The sequence below is a fragment of the Semicossyphus pulcher genome, unplaced genomic scaffold, assembly GCF_022749685.1.
Source record: "Semicossyphus pulcher isolate SPU_LCO1_2020_fin unplaced genomic scaffold, fSemPul1.0.p SCAF_4, whole genome shotgun sequence".
NCBI classification, from domain to species: domain Eukaryota; kingdom Metazoa; phylum Chordata; class Actinopteri; order Labriformes; family Labridae; genus Semicossyphus; species Semicossyphus pulcher.
In genome coordinates this window covers 24266572-24291460 of record NW_027211715.1, presented here as the reverse complement: position 1 = coordinate 24291460, position 24889 = coordinate 24266572, and the positions used below count along the sequence as shown (strand labels likewise).

At 37.6% G+C, this 24889-nt stretch overlaps 1 protein-coding gene across 1 annotated transcript in view; it reads left to right on the top strand.

Annotated features, from left to right (window-relative positions):
- Window positions 1–24889, top strand: part of LOC138607746 (E3 ubiquitin-protein ligase rnf213-alpha-like) — a 41083-nt gene continuing 16194 nt past the window's right edge. Inside the window, exons 1-35 of the mRNA XM_069680389.1 lie at window positions 1–19; window positions 584–690; window positions 996–1114; window positions 1609–3396; window positions 3863–4059; window positions 4323–4460; window positions 4644–4849; window positions 6235–6503; window positions 6646–6893; window positions 7831–8037; window positions 8423–8612; window positions 8777–8832; window positions 8956–9115; window positions 9322–9456; window positions 9609–9707; window positions 9791–9913; window positions 10309–10498; window positions 10701–10874; window positions 11503–11655; window positions 13291–13904; window positions 14149–14308; window positions 14401–14618; window positions 15182–15319; window positions 15414–15569; window positions 15698–16970; window positions 17622–17806; window positions 17945–18100; window positions 18265–21852; window positions 22132–22262; window positions 22495–22590; window positions 22699–22814; window positions 22894–23007; window positions 23102–23151; window positions 24300–24450; window positions 24568–24703. Of these exons, the coding sequence (XP_069536490.1) occupies window positions 591–690; window positions 996–1114; window positions 1609–3396; window positions 3863–4059; window positions 4323–4460; window positions 4644–4849; window positions 6235–6503; window positions 6646–6893; window positions 7831–8037; window positions 8423–8612; window positions 8777–8832; window positions 8956–9115; window positions 9322–9456; window positions 9609–9707; window positions 9791–9913; window positions 10309–10498; window positions 10701–10874; window positions 11503–11655; window positions 13291–13904; window positions 14149–14308; window positions 14401–14618; window positions 15182–15319; window positions 15414–15569; window positions 15698–16970; window positions 17622–17806; window positions 17945–18100; window positions 18265–21852; window positions 22132–22262; window positions 22495–22590; window positions 22699–22814; window positions 22894–23007; window positions 23102–23151; window positions 24300–24450; window positions 24568–24703 (11834 nt within the window). The 5' untranslated portion in view covers window positions 1–19; window positions 584–590. The remainder of the gene's footprint in view (window positions 20–583; window positions 691–995; window positions 1115–1608; window positions 3397–3862; window positions 4060–4322; window positions 4461–4643; window positions 4850–6234; window positions 6504–6645; window positions 6894–7830; window positions 8038–8422; window positions 8613–8776; window positions 8833–8955; window positions 9116–9321; window positions 9457–9608; window positions 9708–9790; window positions 9914–10308; window positions 10499–10700; window positions 10875–11502; window positions 11656–13290; window positions 13905–14148; window positions 14309–14400; window positions 14619–15181; window positions 15320–15413; window positions 15570–15697; window positions 16971–17621; window positions 17807–17944; window positions 18101–18264; window positions 21853–22131; window positions 22263–22494; window positions 22591–22698; window positions 22815–22893; window positions 23008–23101; window positions 23152–24299; window positions 24451–24567; window positions 24704–24889) is intronic.

The following is a 24889-nucleotide window of genomic DNA, read 5'->3' as shown; positions in this document are numbered from 1 at the left end:
GGAAGCGAGAGAGAACAAGGTAGGTAATCCATACTCATTTTACTGACCAGTTAGAGAATAATGGATTAAATAATGCTTTTTAGAATATTCATGTATTGTGTCTGTAAAAGTAAATGTAAATATGAGGTTATCATACTGAAAATATATATAGTTTTATTTCTCTTTTTTGTCACAAAAGAATTTGCTTAAATAAGTAGGCTTGACTATACTCTATGCTTCCTATTGATTATGTGCTAAGTCTTCATATATCTTCCTGTGCTGTGCTCTTGTTAAAAGATGGAAAACAGACAGAGAGGAAGACGGAAGTAAAACATTAGTCAACTCCAGTCTGAATTAAATTCTAAAAGGCTACAATGCACACAACTTAGGAAGAAATTAAAATAGAGTAATGAGTATAGAGTTACAGCAGGTTATATTGGCCTCCATAGGGAAAAATAATATATTTATTATGCTGCATTATTTAGGAGAACAATTAAATTCCATGGATAAAATCATTTTCTGAAAGAAGTATGAATTCAGCGTATGCTCGGTGAGATTAAATGAAAATGTTTTGCCCCATTCCTAATGTTATCTGTCCAAACAGGTGCATTATGTTTTGCCCTGACTGTGGAAGTGAAGTGGAAAGGTCATATAGATTCTGTCCTGAATGTGGCTTCAAATTATTTCTCTTGACTCAAAAAAAGGCTCAAGGTAAGTTAACAAGCAAACAATGTTTTGTGAATACGTTTTGGTTATTGGGTGTTGTTGTTAATTGCATCATTTTTGTGTATTGATTGATTATAAACTAATACATTGTATCATTAACATTACATTTTTTTTTATTTGACTGAGTCAAAAATATCTGCTAATCGATGTTTAACTACAATGGCGATTAGAAATAGTACACCTAATACTCCTCTGTAAATCTAATGACGGCAAGTATTCTAACTGTATGGTCAGTTACCATAAAAGACTAAATCTAATTCATATGTTACATAACATTAATTGTTTACCAGATGGGGCCACGTCAGCACATAAACCTTCAGTCACTGCCGAGGAGAAAAACCAAAAGGAGGATCAAGACCAGGTTCCAAAAGATATCAAAGAAGAACAAGAAAACACCGCCCGGAAAAAGGTAAAAAGCTAGGAATAGTTTCATGCACATTTAATGTGTATAAAGCTATGAAACCTACAACATTCATACAATGCTTTTTTACAAGTGCACACTACATGTACTTCCTCTGGCTGAAACAGAAACATTGTTCTGCCTGCTAGTTCACACCCACATTATATAGGGCAGTAAACAAGGTCATGAAAATGTTCAGGAATGTGTTAATATTTAAACTGAAAACACATTTTAATATAATGCAGTCAGGTCAAAAACATTGAATGTCATACTTCTTGTTAAGGTAGAATTGAGTGGTTTTCAACAGGACAACACAGCCTTTACTAAATCATTGACTGATTCTCTTTCATTCTTGCAAGATTTCAGCTGACTGAATGGGTTCATATATTGCTGTGTTGTCCATTTTATTAACCTTTGACCTGAAAAACGAGAACACATAAACTCAAAGGTGTATGAATCTGCAGTTGATATCATGTATACTAACTATTTAGACTTTTTTTTAGGGCCGGTCAGCTAATGATTACGTAGAGCCAGCATGTGAAGGCACCACATCAGAGGACAGATCAGATGACACTGCCAGCCCAGTCACACAGGAAAAGGGACCAACACCCTCAGCCATTCTGACAATCTTATGTAAAGAGACATTTACTTCTGCAAAGCTACAAGTCACTGAGACTTGTAAAGAGGAAGAGAGGCCGTCTGCAACAGTTCTTGAGAGTATTTCTCAACCATGCAGTGAAGCCACCCCTACATCTAACCTGTGTGTTTCTACAACCCCAACCCTCCCTACACCTGATAGTGACCACAAAGAAGTCCTACCAGATAGTAGTACAAAGGACATCCATGATTCAGTGCAAATTCCTGCTGACGAGCCGGGTGACATTCATTCTGCAACACTGTCAAACTGTGCATCTTCACAAAAACCAGCAAAAGAAACCAGCTCCACTTTACCGGAATCATTTGATCAAACGCCTCAGGAATGTGATTCAGTGGTAGAGAAGTCGGCCTCTGAACAAGAAAAAGATGAGACACCAAATCTCTCTGGAAGGCCTGATGGTGATGACTTAGAGTCAGCCAGAGATGGTGCTACATCACAGGACACATCGGATAGCACTGCCAAGCCAGTGCCAGCCACACTGGAAAAAAGAGCCTTGTCCTCATCACCCATTCAGACAGTCAGTAAATCAGTTACTACCCAAAAGCCACAAGTCTTAGAGACTTGTAAGGAGGAAGAAAGGCTATCTGCTACAGCTCCTAAAACTGACTCCCAACCATACAGTGAGGCAGCTCCAGCATCTAACCTGTCTGTTTCTAAGACCCTGCCCTGCCCTACACCTGCCCTAGATAAACTGACAGAGCAACAAACAGAGGCCCCAGATATAAGTAGAGAGGACAACCCTGATAAGGTACAAATTCCTGCTGACGAGCCGGGTGACATTCATTCTGCAACACTGTCAAACTGTGCATCATCACAAAAACCAGCAAAAGAAACCAGCTCCACTTTACCGGAATCATCTGATCAAACGCCTCAGGAATGTGATTCAGTGGTAAAGAAGTCGGCCTCTGAACAAGATAAAGATGAGACACCAAATCTCTCTGGAAGGCCTGATGGTGATGACTTAGATTCAGCCAGAGATGGTGCTCCACCACAGGACACATTGGATAGCACTGCCAAGCCAGTGCCAGCCACACTGGAAAAAAGAGCCTTGTCCTCATCACCCATTCAGACAGTCAGTAAATCAGTTACTACCCAAAAGCCACAAGTCTTAGAGACTTGTAAGGAGGAAGAAAGGCTATCTGCTACAGCTCCTAAAAGTGACTCCCAACCATACAGTGAGGCAGCTCCAGCATCAAACCTGTCTGTTTCTAAGACCCTGCCCTGCCCTACACCTGCCCTAGATACACTGACAGAGCAACAAACAGAGGCCCCAGATATAAGTAGAGAGGACAACCCTGATAAGGTGCAAATTCCTGCTGACGACCCGGGTGACATTCATTCTGTGTTGTTGTCCAACTCTGCATCAACTAGAGAAACTAGTTCCGCTGCTTCTGAAACATCTGAGCAAAGGCCTCAGGAATGTGATTCAGTGACAAAGCAGTCAGATAAAGATAAGCCAGATAAAGATAAAGATGAGACACCAAATCTCTCTGAGAGGCAAGATGATAAGGAAAATCACAACAACTCTGAAAATCAAACATTTGCCAAGAAAACTGCAAAGAAAGAAGGCACAGCAGCCAGAGATTCTGCTGATCCACGTCCAGTTACAAAGAAAACATCCAAAAGGACTGAGGTAGTTATCAGTCAATTACAGTTTAAACCTTCAGACTGACTGAACTATTGGCTTACAACAAAGAGACTTGTAACTCCCTTTACTTTTGCTGAAATCTGAAATGATAATCGTGGTAGTAGAAATATTGAATACATTAATATTGAAAATTGTGAGGCTAATGTATAATGTACAATTTTCACAATCTGAAAAAACATTAATATGGCAACAATTATGGATAAAGGCTAATGATGGCTAATTGTTGGTTACCATGTACAGCTTGAATTGAGTTATATTCTGTGTACAGTTAATTTAATAGAAAAGTCAATATAAGTCCATAAGTGTATTATGGACTGATTCTTTATGGCAATCTGGCAACAATCAAACTCCTATAGGACATCACCAACTTAATGCTTTAAATTTGTTATTGTAATATTCTGATCATCCTATCAGGGCTTTGTTTACTCTTTAACCTTTTCTTTTCTCACAGACTGTTGACACTAAATCAAATGAGAAAACAAGCACACACCCGGCAGAGAGACAGGAACAGCAGCCAGGCAACAGGGATGCAGATATTAACAGGTCAGCAGGGCCCTCCTGCCCTCCCAGTCAGGGTGATGAGAAGTTGAGCCTCCAAGTGGCAGCAAATACCTTTGAAACATCCCCTCAACTTCAGGCACCACAAATGTAAGTTTTTTGCTATTAAAAATATACTACTACTAAACTACTACTGGCCTACTGTAATATTATTCCTATCATGTTCCAAACAAAAGGTCTTAGATGACAAAATATATCAAATCTTATCTGATAGCTAAATTCAGTCCAGCTCTTGGTATTTTACACTTTTTAAACGTATGCTTATGCTATCATCTTAAAAACAATGTGTTGTATGAATAATCTTTGAAGAAGATATTTCAGTTAACATTTTACATTCTAACCTTCTTTCTCAGTGTACCAAGCAGCGATTATATACATGTGTACTTCCATGCTGTCACTTCCAAGGATTTGGATCCAAAGGCTAGGATTTTCTTAATGTCTGGAAAAATATTTGGAGAATGGGAAAAAGGCCATGAAATGTCCTTTTCTGGGTATGACTTCTTTTGAAAAACATCATTTTCACAATTACAACAAAACAACATTTGTTGTCAATTTTACACCTAACCAAGGAAAAGGAACCAGACTTTTCCTTACGTCCTAGAAACATAATGAAATTACAAGTTTGTTGCATCTTTTCCTCTCCCACTCCTAAAATAATTTTTTTTGTTTCACAGGGAGCTGGGGGACAACAGATATCTTGTTGAAGTTCAAGTTAAGATTCCTAAGAACATGATTCATGAGAGCATACCCTACAAATACTTAATTTACAAGGGCAACAAACATGGACATAAGTCCATGTTTGAGACAATCAACCAGAAAGATGGAAATCAATATGTAAACAGGTGCCTAAGAATCAAAGAAGACTTTTTAACACCTGAAGGTAATTTAGATTCTTTACTTCACACTTAGTCATGTTGAAATACTCAAGCCTAACAGATACTGTATATCAGTAAGCCGTATATTGGCCAGTATTATCTTATTGTTTATATATTTTATTGGAAAAAATTACAGAAATGCCTTTAAGGTCCTTTTAGAAACAATTTTCTTAATTGCATGTCCACAAGACCAGTTTATTTTAGGTCCTCGAGGGAGAGATTTAGACAACATGAGCAGCAATGACTATTCTCCATGGAAAATGCATTCATAATTTTAGAACTAAAAATACCAAAAGTTTATTACATAAAGAAGTTTGGATGGGGCTTCAGTTGCGAACAGCATTGGCATGAAAAGTTACAGGTTATACATGTTGTTATCATGTGTACTGCGTAGGGATGCAGAAATTCAACATTTTCTCTAACCAATTACTCGCCCCATTGCTTTAACAATTACTAGAGTACTCGCTTTGTAGTTTTTTTACTTGTTTTTTTTTTTTTTTTTTTACCCATGCGGTCCAGTCTGCAAAAGTAAAAATAACTATATACAAATTATCAGTCTTGTCGCTGATGATATGGTTTGCTTTTGTAGCTCATATAGAGTGATCAGAATTAATCTCAGTCCGTTTCATAACCAGCAAAGAACTCCTCACAGGAGCTTTAATAAGTACTGGTCTAGGCCTGGCCCTTTTATTTTAAGTTTCCATATCCTTTTGTTAACGTATTGACTGTTTTAGAGCAGAAACAAAACTTAACATTTACACACGAGGCACAGCAGCATAAATAACTTTTTAAAACTCCTGACACGCCGTCAGGACAGGATCTTATGTTTATTTAAGTTACCATCATGATGATGGAGAGCCTGTTGTCGATCCCCGGCTGTTTTTCTAAAAATGATATTTAATTCTGATGCCGTTGTGACACAGGGAACTTACTGGGATAAATGTAGAAAAAATATAGGACTACAAAACGATTATCATTTAGATTTTTTTTGTAACCGATTATGATTTATTTAGCGAGTACTCCTTTGCGCCCCTAGTACTGCGGTTAATATGATTAGATGTTATTAGTCAGCTGATAGTCAAACAGCTTATGAATGAACCACTAATGGTTGAGCATGAGTGAAGCAGTTGATGCCAATCAGCTGATGTAAGTGACTTGAGTACAATCACAATGATCCATTTCTACATTTGTTTGGCGTACGATTTTGAACACTGCTGTCCATTTGTTTTACTGTATCCTGACATGAATGGCCCAAGTTAAAAAAAGAGGTATCACAGAGTTATCAAATGTGTGTTGATTGTAAATGTTCCAACAAAGTAGAAAGCATCAAAGAGAAATGCTGATTTCTATTGCATTCCTATTAATTAATTTTGTGCTGTTGGACTTTAAGGAGATTGGCACCAGTATGATGATGTGATCCATCCTGAGCTGAAGACAAATTTCTTCAGTGGGGAGTTTTCGTCCAAAGACGTGATAAAAGGGAGAGACCTAGCAGGCAGGGTGATGCTGAACATCATCTTTGAACTTCTTACAACATGGAAAGAACCAAATGTGGACAACTTCTTTTTACAGCTGCAACAGTTCTATGATACATACAGCAATCCTGTACTTCATGATGGCCGGGAACAATCATGGGGATTCACATACGATAGTGAAAAGGTAAATCTCATGTTTTTTTTATGACAGCATATGGTCCCCTAAAACTGAGATAAATTGAATTGATGACAGTTTGCAGCATGAATTACCATCATGGTGTAAGTATTACATGTTGATTTTTGCATTACTCCTTTTCTGTTTCTAGGTGAATAACCTTCTCAAATGTGCTTTGGATGAAAACCTCAATCCCAAGCCCAGAAAGCAGCAAGACTGCCTCTTACCACCTCTTTATGCAGGAGTTGTTAGGTTGCTCGTTTACAACAAGTATCTGAAACACGACATGACCAATCAACTATCAAGTCTCTGCGATCTACTTTGCCTGAAAAATAAGCCTCCACACCATTTTCGCTATTTCTGGAAGGACTTTTCAAGCCCAATATCAGATAAAAAGAGGTATTACACATTTTACCAAAGGACCCTCAGGTAAAGGCTGTAAACAAAGGCAAAAGTGACAGAAAACTTATTAGAAAAGTATTTTAAAGTTAAAAGTTTAGTCAGCTGGAAATTAGCATAATAGTTTAAGTCAGAGGACCTTGCCAATTTATCTCAAACTGATCCAAAAAATCACCTTGGCATCAACTGCGATTTATTTATAGAGGTATAAAGTCACTCTGGTCATAAACAGGACTTTACAGAGAAAATAACTATATAGATAAAAGGAAAAGAAAAATGTGACTATAACAGATAAATACATAATAAAAGAAAAAGTGTCTAATTTCCCCTTTTAGTCACCACATATCTGGCTGGCATAAATGGACCTTATTGGTCTCCACAGTGGAGTGGATTTTTAACGATGTGTGTCTTGTATTGGAGTGTTTATGAAAAAAATAACCTTTCAACAATAGTCAAATAATCAGTCATTATTTTCCATCTTTAAATCTAACAATGTTGAGCTAAACTCCAAGAAGTGCAAAGTAGATAGCTGGCCTTGTTTGTGAAAGAGTCTATCCATTGTGTTGGCAGTAATTTATACAACCAACAACAGTTTCATAAAATTAGATAAGGAGGATTAAGAGGAGACCTTAGTGTTTTTCTATTCTTTGGCACTGTAATGTAGTTGCTGAGGGTTTATAAACACAGTTTTAACAATTCAAAAACATTATAAAAAGATACCTTTCATAATTTAACAGTGATGGCTTGGTCCTTAAAAGCATTCAAAGTGTATTTGGTATCCGATAGGTCTCTAAAATGCATATCATACCCAAAAAAACATATTTTCCAACAACATAATACCGACTAGAAACAAAGCCTAAGGGTGTGTAATATGATTTGATATTTTTTCCTGCTATAAATATGGTCTAACTAAACTGTGACTTCTCCACTGGTATAGAATTGCAGATGCTGTTGAGATGCTGTGCAGCAATGCTAAAAAACAACATATTGAGAAGTGGTTCTTGGTCATCCCTCTGATTCACCTACTGAGAGGAGACAGCAAGCCTTTTGAGCCAGTGCCACCTGTCTTCAATCCACAGTTTGACTCCTGGACAGGCTTAAGGGAGAGTAAAGAAACACATATCCACTGGGATGCTGTTTCAAGGTATTGAATTGTTTTCCCATACAAAGAGTCGGCTATACATACAGAATAATTAATAATAATATCTGGAGAGATTTTAAACAGAAACTCCTCAAAACTTGTTGTGGCTCAAATAACAGTTTTTACATTATTTTACTTGCATACCTATTCTAAGCTATTTGTACCCTATGTCATACTCCTAAACTTTTTAAAGCGATAGCTCAACATTTTGGGGGGAAATGACAACAAGAAGAGACCAAAAGGAATCACTGCTCTGGGCCATTTTTTTTCTCATTTTAAAAATTGAAATAACTTCATGTTGGTATTTATTTGAAAACATTGTTTTTTGGTTCCCACCTCTTTTCCCTCACCACCTGGTCACCCAAACAACTCTACTTTAAATCAGGAGTGTAATGCGGATCATGAAAGAGCACGCATACCTGACGAACATTGATCGTCTTCTTGTGCACTCTTGGATGTCTCTGCTCAGTGTGAATGATTTGAAAAACTTCACTGAAATTGTCCAAGTAGATCTCCTAGACATACTTCAGTGCCTACAGTTCAGTGTCAGATCTGGAATAACTCACTCCATCTACATGGTATGTATCCTTAAAGTGGCTGTAAGAAAATATTTTTATGTTAACATGTTGCAAATGACTATGTGAAAACAATGTTACAATTTGAAAGGGGTACTGTAACACTAATGTTGCTACTGTACTACTGCATCCTTTAAGTTACATGTGTTTGGTTATTCTGATTACAGAATTTGAAAGAACTGGCATCTCATCTTGTCAACAAACTGAGCTCTCACAGTAATAGGTAGAAAAACTATACCTGCCACTGTAATATATTATCACTCGAGTAATGTCCATGAATTTCAGTATCATATCGCTATCCACTTCTATGCTGACTCAGCAGTAATCAAAATATTTTTTCCAATAGATTTGATGATAAATATGGAGAGTGTTGCCTAAAAACAGCAGTAAGCCTTCTTGGCCTTATCTGCCGTCACACAACAGATCCAGTCCGCCGTGATGTTCCTCTTTACTTCCTTGATCTTGTCTGCCTTATTGCCAAGGCATGCAGCCAAACTGATTCCCAGGTAAAACACCTGTCAGTCTGATGGACAGGCATCACCTTTATGTCTCAATATAAAGCCATAGTCAGGCCTGAGAATTCCTGAATTTGTAAACTGTGCTTTATTCACCTTCATTCTTTCATTTTGTGTATCCTTTTATGGAGGAAAAAAAAAGTAAAAGAAATTCAAAATGTTTAGATACCCATGGTAACATATAACCATAATTCCAGTCAACAGAGAGAATTCTTGAAGAATCATTCTGGGACACTTTAGAAACAATGAGTGAATGGCGGAGAAATACCTTCAGTAACAAACTACTGAATGCGTGGACTTATGTGCAGTTTTCTGTACCTCATGAAGTCGAGGTAAGCTGAAATGAATGCACTAATGTATGTGGTTTTCTGTTGTGGATTTACATTAGATTTATTTTTTCCATTGCGATACCCATTTGGTGTTTTATGCAGTACTTCTATATTGATAGCTGATCTATTAACATATTGTATGTCTCTATTTCTAGGTATGGGACAAGTTACTCTCACTGTCCTTTAGTCATGACAAACGCACACAATCGTGGAGAGCTGCCTTCATGGAGGATTTTGAAGGAAAACTAAAAAAGGTAAGACAGAATTTGTGTTTGTGTTTCCATGCTTTACATGTGCAATTGATGAAGAACACTAAATATCTGTGCTTGTGTGCTAGGAAAAACCAATTGATCAAATTGGAATATACTCCAACAAGATGGAAGAACTGAGCAAGACAAGTCCATTGCTATGCGGCACAATGGAAAAATGTGCTTTGGAGGCTATTGCAGTTATTTGTCAGGTATGATTTTGATATGTGATTTGTATGTAATATTAATTAACTGCTTATAAACCAATTTTGATTATGATATGAATCATTTAAGTTTCTCCATTATTTTTTAACATTTTATAATTACTATTACAAGGCTTTAATAAAGATGCTTGTTACAAATTACCCCCAAAGACACATGACCATGTAGTAGTAGAATATAAACATACATCTTGGCAGTAAAAAATCTTGAGAACTACCTTCCCTTTTAAGCTTTCATTAAATCATAATTCTCTTTGTTTCAAGATTTTGAGCTCCTCCAATGCACCCACTTAACAAATACTGGATATTCACGTTTTTTTCCTACTGCTGGTGCTACTTGGAGTATTTAAATGTCGGGCTATTTTTTCATGATTTGTTCTTTTTAGGATAAATCTTCGCAAGCAGTTTCAAATCTGTTGGAGAAACATGATATCACAAAGTTTGGGAAGCTGATGTCCGTGGTTGTGCTGAAGACATGGCCCAGAAATGCAAATGGGCATTGCATTGAAGGGGAGGACTTGATATTTGAGTACCTTGTCAATTGGCCTATGGCAAAAACTGTCTTCCAAATGACCGGTAAATACTTGCAACATAACCTATGTGTGGTTAATGTGCCAGAAAATGAAATCACTGAAGACAGAAAGTAAAGCCTGTCTGGGCTGCTGTTTTAGGCTTAGCTCATTGTAAAACTTCATCATAAGTTTTTTGGTGTACATACTGTATCTTGTAAACCAAGAAATGTTTTGTAGTTTATGTTTGCACGTTTTCTTTTTTTCAGGTGCACAAGAACGACTGCTTGACAATTTTTCAGATGAAGCACGAATCAGGATGACTTTAGCAAGTTCAGCTTTTAAGTCTGTGACAGAGAAGTTCCTCAGTGGAGAGATCCAGATGAAAACTTTAAACCAAATCTGCCAGAAAGAACAAGAATTTACTGACTTGCTGAAGATAGGTGAATAGAAATATCTATTTCTGCTGCTTTTTCTTCTCAACTTTCTATTATCCTTTTAAAAAAAAAAATTTGTTACAAAATGTGCTTCATCTAACTCCACATATGTTGTGTACAGGCTATGGTATAAACGCATTTGCGCTGAAGTTATATTGAAATTTTACGTTTATCCTGATCATCAAATGTTTATATACCTAAAATTCAGAATGGACTTTCTCAATTGTATTTAAAGAGTAAAAATGATCACGTCCATTGTAAATGCTGGATCGTCCACTCACTGTTAGCTGTTCCCTTTTTAAGTTCTTCTGTTTTATTACAAGGTGAAAGTGATTTAAAACTTTTCATAAAAACTTTCATTCATAAAAAAATTCATATGTAGCCCCTCAGTGCTTCCAGCATCACTAACAAATAAACATTCACCACCAGTGAATTGCAGGACCATTAAAGGCCTTATTGGTTGATATAAAGCTGGGTTAACAAAACTATTGGCATCAATGTGAGCGTGAATTTGGATGTTTTGTGATTAAGTAAACTAATCCTTTAAACCAGTGCTTTCCATCTTGTTTGTCTTGTGACCAAGATTTGTTAGAGATAAGCTTATTTGTTTTCATCAAAGTGTTTGTTCTTTTAGATGTCCTCTGTGATGATGAGCGTTGTAAAGATCGCAAAAACATGTCAAGATTACTGAAACAAAGAAAAGATGAAGCAGAAGCTGTCCGCAGGGAGAAGGAGCTGGTAAAGAGTCTTCTACATATCTGCAAGGAGCTTCCAGAACATATCAAAGGTAGGCAGCACTGGGCACTGAGGGAAAAAATAATGCTAAAGGTTAAAGTCTTATTTGTAAACCCTAGTCTCTGTTAATATGTTATGCTATAATTTAGTTCATTATTATAAATAATATTGGGGTTTTTTCATGCAGAAGTATATTTGTTTGCATACACTGAAGAGCAACTGACTCCTGATTGTAATGTTAAAAATGATATGGTGGAGTCTTAACTTAGTATGAAAAAATTCAACACATTGGATGTTAAGATCATTAAAACGAGAGAGAGTCATCCGTGATCGGACAGTAAGTTGATCAACAGGTTTCGTTTTGTCAGCCAAGTCCTGTTTGAATGAATTAAAGAGCTCTCCCCTCAGCTGCAGCATGTGTCGGACAGAAATGCGGTGCAGGTGCTTCACCTGCAGGTGCTGCTCGAGCTCAGATTTTGTGCCAGTAGGGCCTTTCAAAACACAGAGGGAGATATGAAAAATGTACATTGGACAACGGCATGCTTGATTATTTGTGTTTCCTCATCCTCACTGCGGCTGCACGGTGGTGCAGTGGTTAGCGCTGTTGCCTCACAGCTAGAAGGTCACTGGTTCAAACCGGGTAGGGTGGGCCTTTTTGTGCTGAGTTTGCATGTTCTCCTCATGCATGTGTGGGTGACTCTAAATTGCCTATAGGTGTGGGTGTCTCTATGTGTCAGCCCTGTGATTGACTGGCGACCAGTCCAGGGTGTACCCCGCCCTTCGCCCAATGACAGCTGGGATAGGCTCCAGCCCCCCCCCACGACCCTGAACAGGATAAGCAGTATAGATAATGGATGGATCCTCATTGCTTGGTAACAGTCACCGCATTTCGAGTGTTCACATGGACACGCATCATAAGACCGGGCACAGCTACGGACGATGTCAGTTCGGCTTGCTGCACTCCGTATAAATTCCAACAAGAAGTCAGTCATTGCTAAGTCGAACGTAAGAGATGAGACCTATTTCTTACACCCAGCTGGTGCACTCGGCCCCTGTGAACTGTAGACGGGAGTTCTTGTCCTTCCAGGACATGTGGACCACCACAGATTTTTTTCTAATGGAAACCCTGCTAATTGGGCCTATATATATATATATATATATATGTATATGTATGTGTATATATATGTATATATGTATGTATATGTATGTGTATATATATGTATATATGTATGTATATGTATATATATATATGTATATATATATATATATATATGTATATATATGTGTATATATGTATTTATTATTTATTTTGTTGAAAGTCTGGCCCCAACAGTGTCTGCTTAGAAAAATCTGGCCCTTGGACAAATCTAGTTGATGACCCCTGCTATAGACTCAACTTACTTGATAGTAAGGTGGTTGATTTAGCTCTGTGCTATATTTTGAATATAATCATACATACAGTTTGTCAGCTGACTGTGAGGCAGCAGTGTAGAAGTGTAGGGCAGACAGTGATAAGGAAAGAAGGGGATATCTGAGGACATCTTGTGGACAGATGGAGACAGGGAAAGAGAGCAGTGTAGATGGCTTGGGATGTGAGAGGGTTAGAAAAGGGGTACAGATGAGCAGGTTGTAACTGGAAGGATGTGTATATCTACATGATTTTGAATAACATCTTTTTAATCCACAGTTGACCTTAAGGGTTTGGACAATAAACTTCATCAGAACATTGAGATGATGAACCTTAATGAATTTATGAAGGTTCACACTCTTGATCGACACACCTCTCCTAAAATTGAGGTCACTTATTTCAACCTTTGTGATGTCACCCGTCAAATGGCTTCAGAACTGGATGTCATTAAAGACAGTGTAATCTTCAAAATGTGCTGGACAAACCAAGTAGAAGATCTGTCAAGAGAACTGTCTGATACAGAAGACACTGAACATATCATTGGAAATGAAGAAATCTACACCTTCGACCTGATCTACAGCAAAATATTCAAGAGCTGCTACAGCAAGTACAAAGTGCTCTATGATGATCTGAAGAGTGGGGAACTGCTACTGGAGGAAATAGACAGCATCTTTGAGGACTTTAAAGGAAATTTGGATTTGCAGAAAGATTTAGGCATCATGTGCAGAACAGATCCATCTGATGACAGAAAATGGATCAAACCAAGAATTCACCAGATTCAGCAGTACCGTGATCTTCATCTTGCAATGGAATCTGCCCAAATCATCATGGATATCAGAAATGCAGTATGCCCAGAAGGAGACTTCAAATCACTGGAGAAATTGCTGCAAATGGTATGTTTCCAATAAATATATGGTTAGGGAGAACAGATGTGCCCTTTTAAAAATGTATCTAAAACTATATAGATCCAAATGTGAAATGGCAATAAAACATTTACCCACAGTCATGTATCATTAAGATGAGATTTTTATTTTAAGTAAAATTAACTTCCTGTAGTCGTAAAACTTTGAAAGGTTGGAATGGAATTTTATACATACGGTAAATGATTTCATACTGTTTTTTTGTTTTTTTTGTCAGCATCAACCAGACTTCAAGAAAAACAGCCTGAACAGCATAGATGACACCTTCATAAATGTGAAAAAGAGGATGAATGACATTACAAATGATCGCAAGGAATGTCTTCAGAAACTTAGTCTGAGCCTAGAGTTTGTCCAGTGGGTTAAAAAAGAACTTGAAGGTATGTTAGATATTTTATATCAATCTTTTTTTTTACCAAGCATTAAACACTATGATTCAAGAAAATTTACTCAAGAAAATGTATATTTGCAGATATCAATGAGCTGAAAGTTTTTGTTGACCTGGCATCCATCTATGCTGGAGAAAATGACCTGGAGGTGGATCGTGTGGCCTGTTTTCATGATGCTGTCCTGGGTTACTCGTCCATGTTGTATGGTCTGAAGCCGGATTCTGACTTTGATGCTTTCAAGGAATCACTTTCAAAATTGTGGAAGGCTCTAGAAAATGATAAGGAAATACCAAGGAAGTTGGTGAGTCTTTCTTTTGGCTTCCACTATATTGTAACTAAATAGTTACAACAATCAAACCACAAACAATAAAAGATTTGTTGGAACCCAAGTATTTGATAGTCAAAATAAAGATTATTTTCATTATCAAATTGGTGAATTGGTTTTTCACTATATCCATTATATATACATTACATGCTACATGCATAACTTTTCAATTGTTTATAAATATATAATGTATGTAATGTGTGCAATGGTCCACTCCAGTATGATCAAATTGTGTGCTTGCTTAGAATTCGTTGTTAAGTAGTTTCTCCTCTTCCACAAGTTTCAGCCATTAGTTTAGCTTTCAAAATTTAATCTAGGTTTATCGTCAAATCTTTTTGGAAAGGTCTTAGGAACTTATCAAATTTGCTATGGATGCCAAGTCTCATTTTATCCAATTCCATTATATAAATGAATGGCCATGAATGTGTTCAATTCATATTACTGGTCATTTGTAGTAAACGATAATAAAAACTTGATCGTTTTATATACTGCCAGAACCAAATTTGGATATTTTTTTTATGTCCAATTTATTATTTCAGCGGGATACAGCACGTTATCTGGAATGGTTTAAGACTGTTAGGGAAAGCCACGGATCGGTTGAATTTTCTTCTCTCTCCATGGCTACATCCATCAATGAGAAAGGAATGTACATCATCAAGGCCCAAAGCAAGAAAAGGGTATGCTAAATGGATTACATGAAATAAATGCTTATATTTGAAAGGTTTACCATTAAGTAATACTCTATGAACATATTGATATTTCTCTTTATAGCTTGCTTTAGAGACTTCCCTGATGCTGGAAATTCAGGATGGACATGAGAAAAATATGACATGCAGCTATGAGGACCTGAAAGAGTTGCAAAATAAGCTCATGCTCATGTCTGGAAGAGGGGAACAAAATCAGAGTGAAGTGGATTGCTTTGCTGAGGTGTTGTATAGTGATTTTATAATAAGAAATTTGTAGTTAAGGTCGGCTTTCCTCTGATTTAATGTTTTAAGAAGGTTTGAATTTTTTTTTTGACGTATGTAATCTCACTTTTACTTGTTCTTATTCAGGTGTTTGACAGTGTCCAAAGACTTGCCAAAGCCTTTGTAGACCTTTATGATGCAGGGAACCCACTCTTCAGGTGCTGGGAGGCTAAGATTTATTGCAAAACTCAGAGCGACCCATGTATCACAATGGAAATCGACTTTTGCAAGACCCTTCACCACATCCAAGTATGCGGAAACCTAGTTGAAGAACTTAAAGCACTGTCCCAGAAAATGGAGCTGTTTCTTGAGGACTGGCGAAACTTCATGGATGAACAGAGATCTGACTACTACTACTTGAACTTTTTCACAACAGAACAAATATTCTACCTGTGCAGTGTTGTGACTCAGACAAATGTGAATGTCGAAATAGAGAACAAAGCTTTGATGATGCTCTCTTTCATTAAACCAAACTGCACAACATCTGATGTCTGGAGCACATGGAAAAAGTTTCATGACCAATTTGAGCCTCGCAAAAGGATGAAAGAAGATGTTCACTTTAAAAGTCACTTTCGTCACTCAGATGACAATCATATGTCTTCAGCCAATGTGAGTCACTTTGCAGCAAATGGCCCAGCAGACCAGGCTGCTGGTTTGAAAGAACTGGAGGAGTTGTGGAATGGCTACATGGATAATGAGGGAATATTTTTCCATGACCTTTTGGACATAAGAAGTTTAGGTCGTCTGTTAAAAATGATGACTGCCACAGACAACCAAAATGAAAGTGAATGGGAAGAACCAGTGCTTTCAGAGTCAAAAGACAAATCGCTCAGAAGAAGCCTCCCAAAAGGCCTTTTCCCAAACCAACCAAATCTCCTAATCTGCCCACATGATGATGTTCTGACTTCAAGTATCTCCTTGTACATGACTAGTGAATATGAGCCTCTGCCAAGTTATGATGAGGTTCTCTTGTGTACCCCTGCAACATCTCATGAGCAAGTCGAGCTTTTCCTGAGGAGATGTCTCACACCAGGTGACGTTGGCCAGAAGATTTATACAATGCTTTGGGCCGACCAACTAACCTATGACGTAAGCTGTGCGATGGAGAAGTGTTTTCAGAAACTGTGTTCCCTGTTTAAACATGAGTCTAGGCTCGTGATCTTTTGCAGCTCTGACAGGGAGCACACTTACATTCCTACTGCATTCAGTCAGTTTAAAAGAGACTTTGTACCACAAGAGCCATTGGAAAGGATCCAAAACTACTTGTCCAGGCATTACACTGTGCCCTCAGACCACAAGAATGCTCTGTTCAAAGGTGACCATTCTGTCGGCATTGTTGCATCCCAACGTGCAGGAGTAGGTGAGTCTTACATGTACAGTAGCTTTTCATGTCAAATCACTAATTAACCCTCGGTCAAAGTGTTATCAAGGCAATTTAAGCAGAAAGGTCACCAATGAGACTTACTAGACTATAGATAGCAATTTGTTTTTTTATGCATTATTCATATGCATTCCCATGACTACCAATTATTACACAAGTCTGTCTTTAATTCCAAGTCTGAATTTGTGCTTTTTTAAATCTATTTATGAGCATTGATATGTCACAGTAAAATTTGCTGTAATATGTGCGATCTTACTGTACATATTAGATCAATTGTGATACGGAAAGATGCTTTCCTTTAGACCCTTCCTTTACTACCTGCTTTCCTAGTTTTGTGTTATGCATTGTCTCACAATATCATTGACACCTGTAGCACAATGTGTGAAACTATGTCCACAGTTTTGAAATATATAAATGTTTCAAAGTACTTTTAATGTTAAATACCACCTTGCCTTTGAGTAAAATCAATTATACAGTTTTTATCATATAAGATAAGATACATGAAATCAACCTTGTTTTGTGTGGGAAAAAAATTCTTGATTACCAGTGATACATTTGTGGCAAATTTTACATAATTATTTTTTATGTCATCATTCAGCCAAACTATTTATTGTTATTTCTCCATTTTAGGCAAGTCATTGTATGTCCAAAGACTGTATGAAAAGCTTGAGGACAGTGTTGAACAAGGAACTGCGTTTAAGAAGTGCATCCGACTTACTGAGCGTGAGGTTAATGAACACAAGGTCCTCCAGTCTTTGTATGACACACCAAAACAAAAAGATCTCAAGGTCTTTCACCTTGATATCACATCCTTGGTAAGTTATATTCAAATGACCATGATAATGAAAGTTTTATTATTTTTGTACACAATGTGTTTTACATCTACAAAATCATAGTATGCTTAATCCAGTAACATGAACACTTTTTCCAATAATGAAAATCCTCATTCCCAGGTGCAAAAAGGCTTGAATGAATTCCTTTTCAAGCTTTTATTTTTGCGATACCTGATGGATTCAGATGGACGGATGTGGTGCTGCAACCACAAACACTTGTACATTATAGAGTTACTGGAATCAACATATGATCAGCCCAGACATGAATCCAGATCTGTAAGTTGAGATTTACGGTTTATGCATTGTTCATTTTATGAAATTACTATAACTGCTGTTGCATTTTTGTTGTATAATATAACATTTTTATATCACTGATTGTCAAATAATTAAAGCTGATTCTAAACTTAAATATAGATTTGTTAATGTTCTTATATTTTTAGGGGCGAAAGGAAAACTTTGCATTCTTGGACATTTTCCCGAAAGTTTCTTGTCGTTCACCAAAGGAGGTTATGGCTTTGGAAACGAGAAGAGACGAAAACGCTGACAATGTGACAGACGGCCCCCTTATGGATGATGAAAGTTTCAGGAGTGAAGTTTATCAAAGACCATACCAGTACCTCACACGTTTTCACAACAAAAACAATCTTGACAACTTCACTTATGATGGCATTGAAGGGACTCCTGCAGAGTGTCTTCAGATACTCCTGATCTACTGTGGCATAATAGATCCATCTTGGGCAGAGCTACGCAACTTTGTCTGGTTCCTCAATCTTCAGTTGCAAGACTGTGAGAACTCTGTCTTCTGCAAATTTGAGTTTGTTGGAGACACTCTTCAGGGTTTCAAAAACTTTGTCGTTGAGTTCATGATCTTGATGTCCAAAGACTTTGCAACCCCATCACTATGCATCACTGACCAGAGTCCAGGGCGGCAACAAATCGATATCAGTGGCCTTAATGAGAAAGATTTAGCTCCATTCCTCATACGAAAAAGATGGGAATCTGAGCCGCATCCATACATCTTTTTTAATGATGACCACATGTCCATGACTTTCATTGGATTTCACCTGGAACTCAATGACCAGAAGGGGGTGGATGCCATTAATCCATTGACAAGAAAAGTGATAAAGAAAAACATCATGACTCAAGAGCTGTACACTGGCTTAAGACATCAGAGAGTCCCTTTTAATAGGGACTTCGATCAGCTTCCACGAGCTGACAAGATTGAGCAGCTGTGCAGTGTACTTGGCATCAAGTGGCCAACAGATCCAGATGAAACATATGAGCTGACCACTGATAATATTCTCAAAATGATGGCAATCCATATGAGATTTAGGTGTGGCATTCCGGTCATCATAATGGGTGAGACAGGATGTGGTAAGACGAGGCTAGTGAAGTTCATGTGTGAATTGAGCAGGTGTGGAGCAGAAGCAGAAAATATGATACTGGTCAAGGTTCATGGAGGAACTACATCAGAAATGATATATGAGAAAGTGAAGGAAGCAGAAACTCTTGCAAAATCAAATAAAGAGAGTCACAAATTTGACTCAGTCCTTTTCTTTGATGAGGCAAATACCACCGAAGCCATCAGCAGCATCAAAGAGATCATTTGTGATAACACTGTGCAAGGACAGCAACTAGGCTCTCAAACGGGACTTAACATTGTTGCTGCCTGCAACCCCTACAGGAAGCATACAGACAAGATGATTGAAAGACTGGAGGCATCTGGATTGGGATACAGGGTCAGGGCAGAGGAAACTGAGGACAGACTTGGCTCCATTCCTCTCCGCCAGCTTGTGTATCGTGTTCATCCGTTACCCCCCAGTATGATTCCTCTTGTTTGGGACTTCGGACAGCTCAATGACTCAACAGAGCAGATGTACATAGAACAAATAGTGCAAAGACAGACAAAAGCCAACTCGCTTGAGAAGAGCTATGTTCCTATTATAACTCAGGTGTTGTCATCATCACAAAAGTTCATGAGGGAGAGAAAAGATGAATGCAGCTTTGTCAGTTTGCGGGATGTTGAACGTTGCATGGACGTGTTTGTGTGGTTCCACAAAAATCACCAAATACTGGCAAAGGAACTACAAGAATTTCTTCAAAACCGAGGGGACAAACGTCAGAGGGGACAAAACAAATACAAGTCTTCCCCTGCTAGTAACAGAGTTATCTGGTCACTCTTGATGGCCACTGGAGTGTGCTATCAGGCCTGCCTTGAGGACAAAAGGCCATATCAGCAAACTATCAGCCATAGGCTATCTCATGACTACTCCCCACAGAAGGTTCTACAGGAAATCCAACTTATGCAGGACCTCCTACTCAATGGTGTACCCATGGGCAAGACAATAGCAAGAAATGAGGCTTTGAAGGAAAATTTCTTCATGATGGTTATCTGTGTTGAGCTAAGAATTCCCTTGTTTATTGTTGGGAAACCAGGGAGCTCCAAATCACTGTCCAAAACCCTTGTTGCTGATGCAATGCAGGGCTCTGCCTCACATTCTGAACTCTTCAAGAGGCTAAAACAGATACATCTGGTGTCTTTCCAGTGCAGCCCTCATTCAACTCCTGAAGGAATCATCAGCACATTCAAACAATGTGCCCGCTTTCAGGAAAACAAAAACTTGGATGAATACATCTCAGTGGTTGTTCTTGATGAGATTGGATTGGCTGAAGATTCCTGCAAAATGCCACTGAAAACACTCCACCCATTACTTGAAGAGGGCTGTGTGGATGATGAACCACAACCTCATAAAAGGGTTGGGTTCATCGGAATTTCCAACTGGGCACTGGACCCTGCCAAGATGAATCGTGGAATATTTGTGTCACGTGGGGATCCAAACCAGCAAGAGCTCATCAAAAGTGCAAAAGGGATATGCGGGTCCGACAAAGAGGTTCTGGCACGGATCAAGCACCTCTTTGAGCCTTTTGCAAAAGCATATATGACCATATGCCAAAAAGGGAGGGGTTTTTTTGGTCTGCGGGACTTCTACAGTCTCATAAAGATGATATTTTCTATCACCAAACTCACTAATGAGACTCCAACTGCAGATGAAATCACTGGAGCAGTCCTGAGAAACTTCAGTGGAAAAGATGATGTGGATGTGATGGGCATCTTTAGCGAAGAACTCAGTGAGGACTTTGCAAATGGTTCCATATCCACCAATGATTTGGTCAATCAAAGCATCTCTCCAGCTCGCCAAGTTGACGAGAGTCGTTACCTTTTAATCCTCACAAAAAACTATGCAGCTCTTCAGATTCTCCAACAGATATTCTTCTCTCACAAAATCGATCCAGAGATTATATTTGGCTCCAGTTTCCCCAAGGATCAGGAGTACACACAGATTTGTAGAACCATAAATCGTGTCAAGGTTTGCATGGAGACCGGACAGACAGTTATGCTTCTAAACCTTCAGAATCTGTACGAAAGTCTGTATGATGCTCTCAACCAATACTATGTGACCCTGGGGGGTCAAAAGTATGTTGATCTTGGATTAGGAACACATCGTGTGAAATGTAGAGTTCACAAAAACTTCAGGCTCATTGTCATTGAAGAGAAAGAGGTGGTGTATGAGCAGTTCCCAATCCCATTGATTAACAGATTGGAGAAACACTACCTTGACATCAACACTGTTCTCAGAGATGAGCAGAAGGACATTGTCAGACAACTACAGAGCTGGGTTGATGATTTTATCTGCTTAAGTAGTCAACACTACATGACAAAGCAATATGCTCCAAGTGATGTCTTCATCGGCTTCCACTCAGACACATGCTCCTCTGTGGTCCTTCAAGTAACTGAGAATGTCAGTGGTGAAACAGATGCTCAGACCATTCTGGACAAAGCCAAAGCCATTTTCCTCAACTGTGCCACTCCAGACTCAGTTGTCCGTTTGGACAAATCCAGGCTGCCTGATGAGGAAAGAGAACATTTAATGAAAGAATATGTTAAAGAGGAGATGCACAGTTCATTGGGAGACTACATTGTCTATCACAAAAAGCAGTTGGAGCAGTCCCACTTTTTCTTCACTGAGGTAATTTCTTTTACTTTACTATCAAATACAATGGTAAAATAAAAATAAATGCTATAACAATTATTATCATATTTTTGTCACCATTTACATAGTTTTCATTGACAGTTCAATAGAGAAAAAGTCAACAGTTATCACTGGCATCGGTTTTGGCCCCCAGAATTTTGAATTTTACTCATATTGTTAATTTGCTCAACAATTTCTAGCTATCTTAAGACCGCTTAGTGTTGGTACGCATTTCATTATTGCATTATAATTTGTATTTCTTTTGCTTTTTTAAAGGTTACAACATTTTCCAGGCTTCTGACTGCAGCAGACACTCAAAAACTGCAGAATGTGATAAAGCTGGAGCATATTCATCTGCTATCACTGCAGCAGTTTGACACAGAGTACTCTTTTCTCAAGAAAATCAGGTGAGTAAATAGCATATAAGGAGCATGTCACAGCTCTGAAGGGGCTCATTTTAGTCTTGTGTAGTGTTGGCCTTTGCACACACCCTTGTGCCTTTTTCTTTTAGATTCTTCTGTGGAATTTTATGAAACTGATAATATTGTTTTTATAAGACTGACTAGATGAATGGCTTCAGTTAAACTCAGGTGATCACTCTTTATTCAAATATAAATCATGCATAATCCCTGTTATTAGGGAATGTCTTGGCTCGACACCGGCAGACAAAGTGCTCATTATCCAAACGGACTATGTTGAAGACTCCCACAGGAAGAATATTCTGGCCTCAGCCAGGTGAGTATGAGGATTTATCAATAAATTATTTTTTATTACATATTTCTCTAACATAATGGCAACAGCTCACTTTTTCTTTTACTTGCACATAATATCTTGAATTGTTAGATATTCATGCATCAACGAAATAAACAAGTGGGCTGACAACACAAAGCCACTTGTGTACTTTGTCACCAAACTCCCTCGAATCGAGGGTGGGACTTCGTATGTTGGCTTTCATGGAGGTAAGTCCTGCTGTTCCACACACACAGCTTCACACAGCTTCAGTCAGCAAATTGTTCTACTGAGCTCCCTTTTTTTCAGGTCCTTGGCGGTCTGTTCACATTGATGATCTCAGAAGATCAGAAGAGTTTGTGTCTGATGTTCATTCCTTGAAAAAGCTACGCATAAGTGATATTTTTGAAGATCCGCCTGAGGGTAATTTAGCCAGAAAATCTTCTCTTAAGAATGTCATATTGACAAATATGATTATAAATTAATAGATTCAATTTTAATTATTTGTCTTTTCAAGCCTTGGAAACAGAAGACTACACTGGTGTGCCACAAAATGATGCCTCCACTGTAAGTGTTACTTACCACCCATATTGAAAACCTGAATTAACAAGACAATTCACAATAAATACAATAAACTCATTTGGAATGATACCCTCAAAATATGAATTAAACCAAAAACATTTTTTTGGAAGTATTTATAGGTGAGAAGGAGGCCAAGCCAATAAATCAATTAGTACAATACTTGGCTCAAAATAGAAATAAAGCTAAAGGAAATCTTTTAAATATATATAAAATATAGCATAAGTACACTGCTGCAGATAGTATGGGAAAAGAAAAATGTGAAAAAGAATTAGAAATTATATAAATTATATAAATCTTAACATGTCAAAAATACTTTTTAAGTGTTAAAGTATTATAACCATTCTGGAAGGAGGTTGAGAAAGTTTAACATCTGAAACCAGAAAATTATTTGGGAATGAATTTACTGGAGACAATAAAAACTGTAGACATTTATCTCTTTGACAAACTGCGTATTGACAGCCATGAAGCAGGTGACAAGGACATGAAAACAACAAACTCCCCCTAAAATACAATTAATGTCAAATAGTTTTAGATGCCACGCAATCAGAGATTAAATACAAAAAATAAAACCTATTTATCCTAAAGATACACTTTGTAGACTGTCTAATTACATTAAGTGAGTAGGAACTTTGGGTCAAAAAATAAAAAACAAACGAGCCAAAAAGAAAAAAAGGGCCAGTGACTTTTAAAGAAAATATTGTAATTTGGCCAATGTGACAAAACATGAGAAGGCAGTTTAGAGAACTGGAGTTCTTGGTCTTTTCATGCTTTTTTTTTTAAGAGTGATTTAAGAAAATCCTAATATAATCTCTAAACTAATCTGAATTAGATGTTTCATATTACAGCAATGATTTCAGTGATTTTTCTTAATTTTAATTTTGATTTAAAAATTGATGCCCAAGCTGTAAAATACAAATGTAGCTCCCATTCCAAGATTAAAAACATATAGGAACTAGTTGGTGGATGCAAAGCACCTACTGGATTAGGTACTTTATCTCAGTAACATACCATTTATTCATTGAGTAACTCTAACTAAGACTAGCTGGCTATTTAAAAGAAGGATTCACTTCTAGGACATTTTTCTTTTTTATTTGCTCTCCTACTGTTATTAATATTTTCTTATATTTCAACAGGTTTCAGGAGTTTTGTTGAGTATAACAAATCTGATGAGGAGCTGTGTACAGAGTGCAGTGAGCATGCTCAGAGATGCAGCAGACAGTGGAGAGTTCAGCACAAAGCGAGTTGAGAACCTGCTCACACTCCTGGATGAAAGTCAGACACAAGGTTAGAAAATTCAGGGTCATTCATTTTGTGGAATCAGACCATGCTTATATACATCTACTCTGTGTGAAATGCACCTAACTGGAAAAAAAGTTTTTGTAAATGAATTTTCTTTTAAAGGTGTGTTTGCAAACATTGTGAGGAAGCGTATCCACTCGCTGTTAGAGGACTATGAGGCCAACAGTCCCAATCCAAAAAGCTGGGTTCTTAGCGAGGCATCAAATGTCAGTGCACTTCAAGAGGGCGGAACGTTCCTGTAGGTCTTTCATAAACAATAAACACTTTACTTATCAGTATTTGTCACACTTAGTTTTTTTTCTTTACTTACAAAAAATGTTCTTTTTTTTTTTTTTTTACAACATATTTAAATAAATTTTATTTAAATGTTAATTGAAAAGCAGCAAACTTTAAAAAACTGATGATACAAAGATTTGGTTTCAGC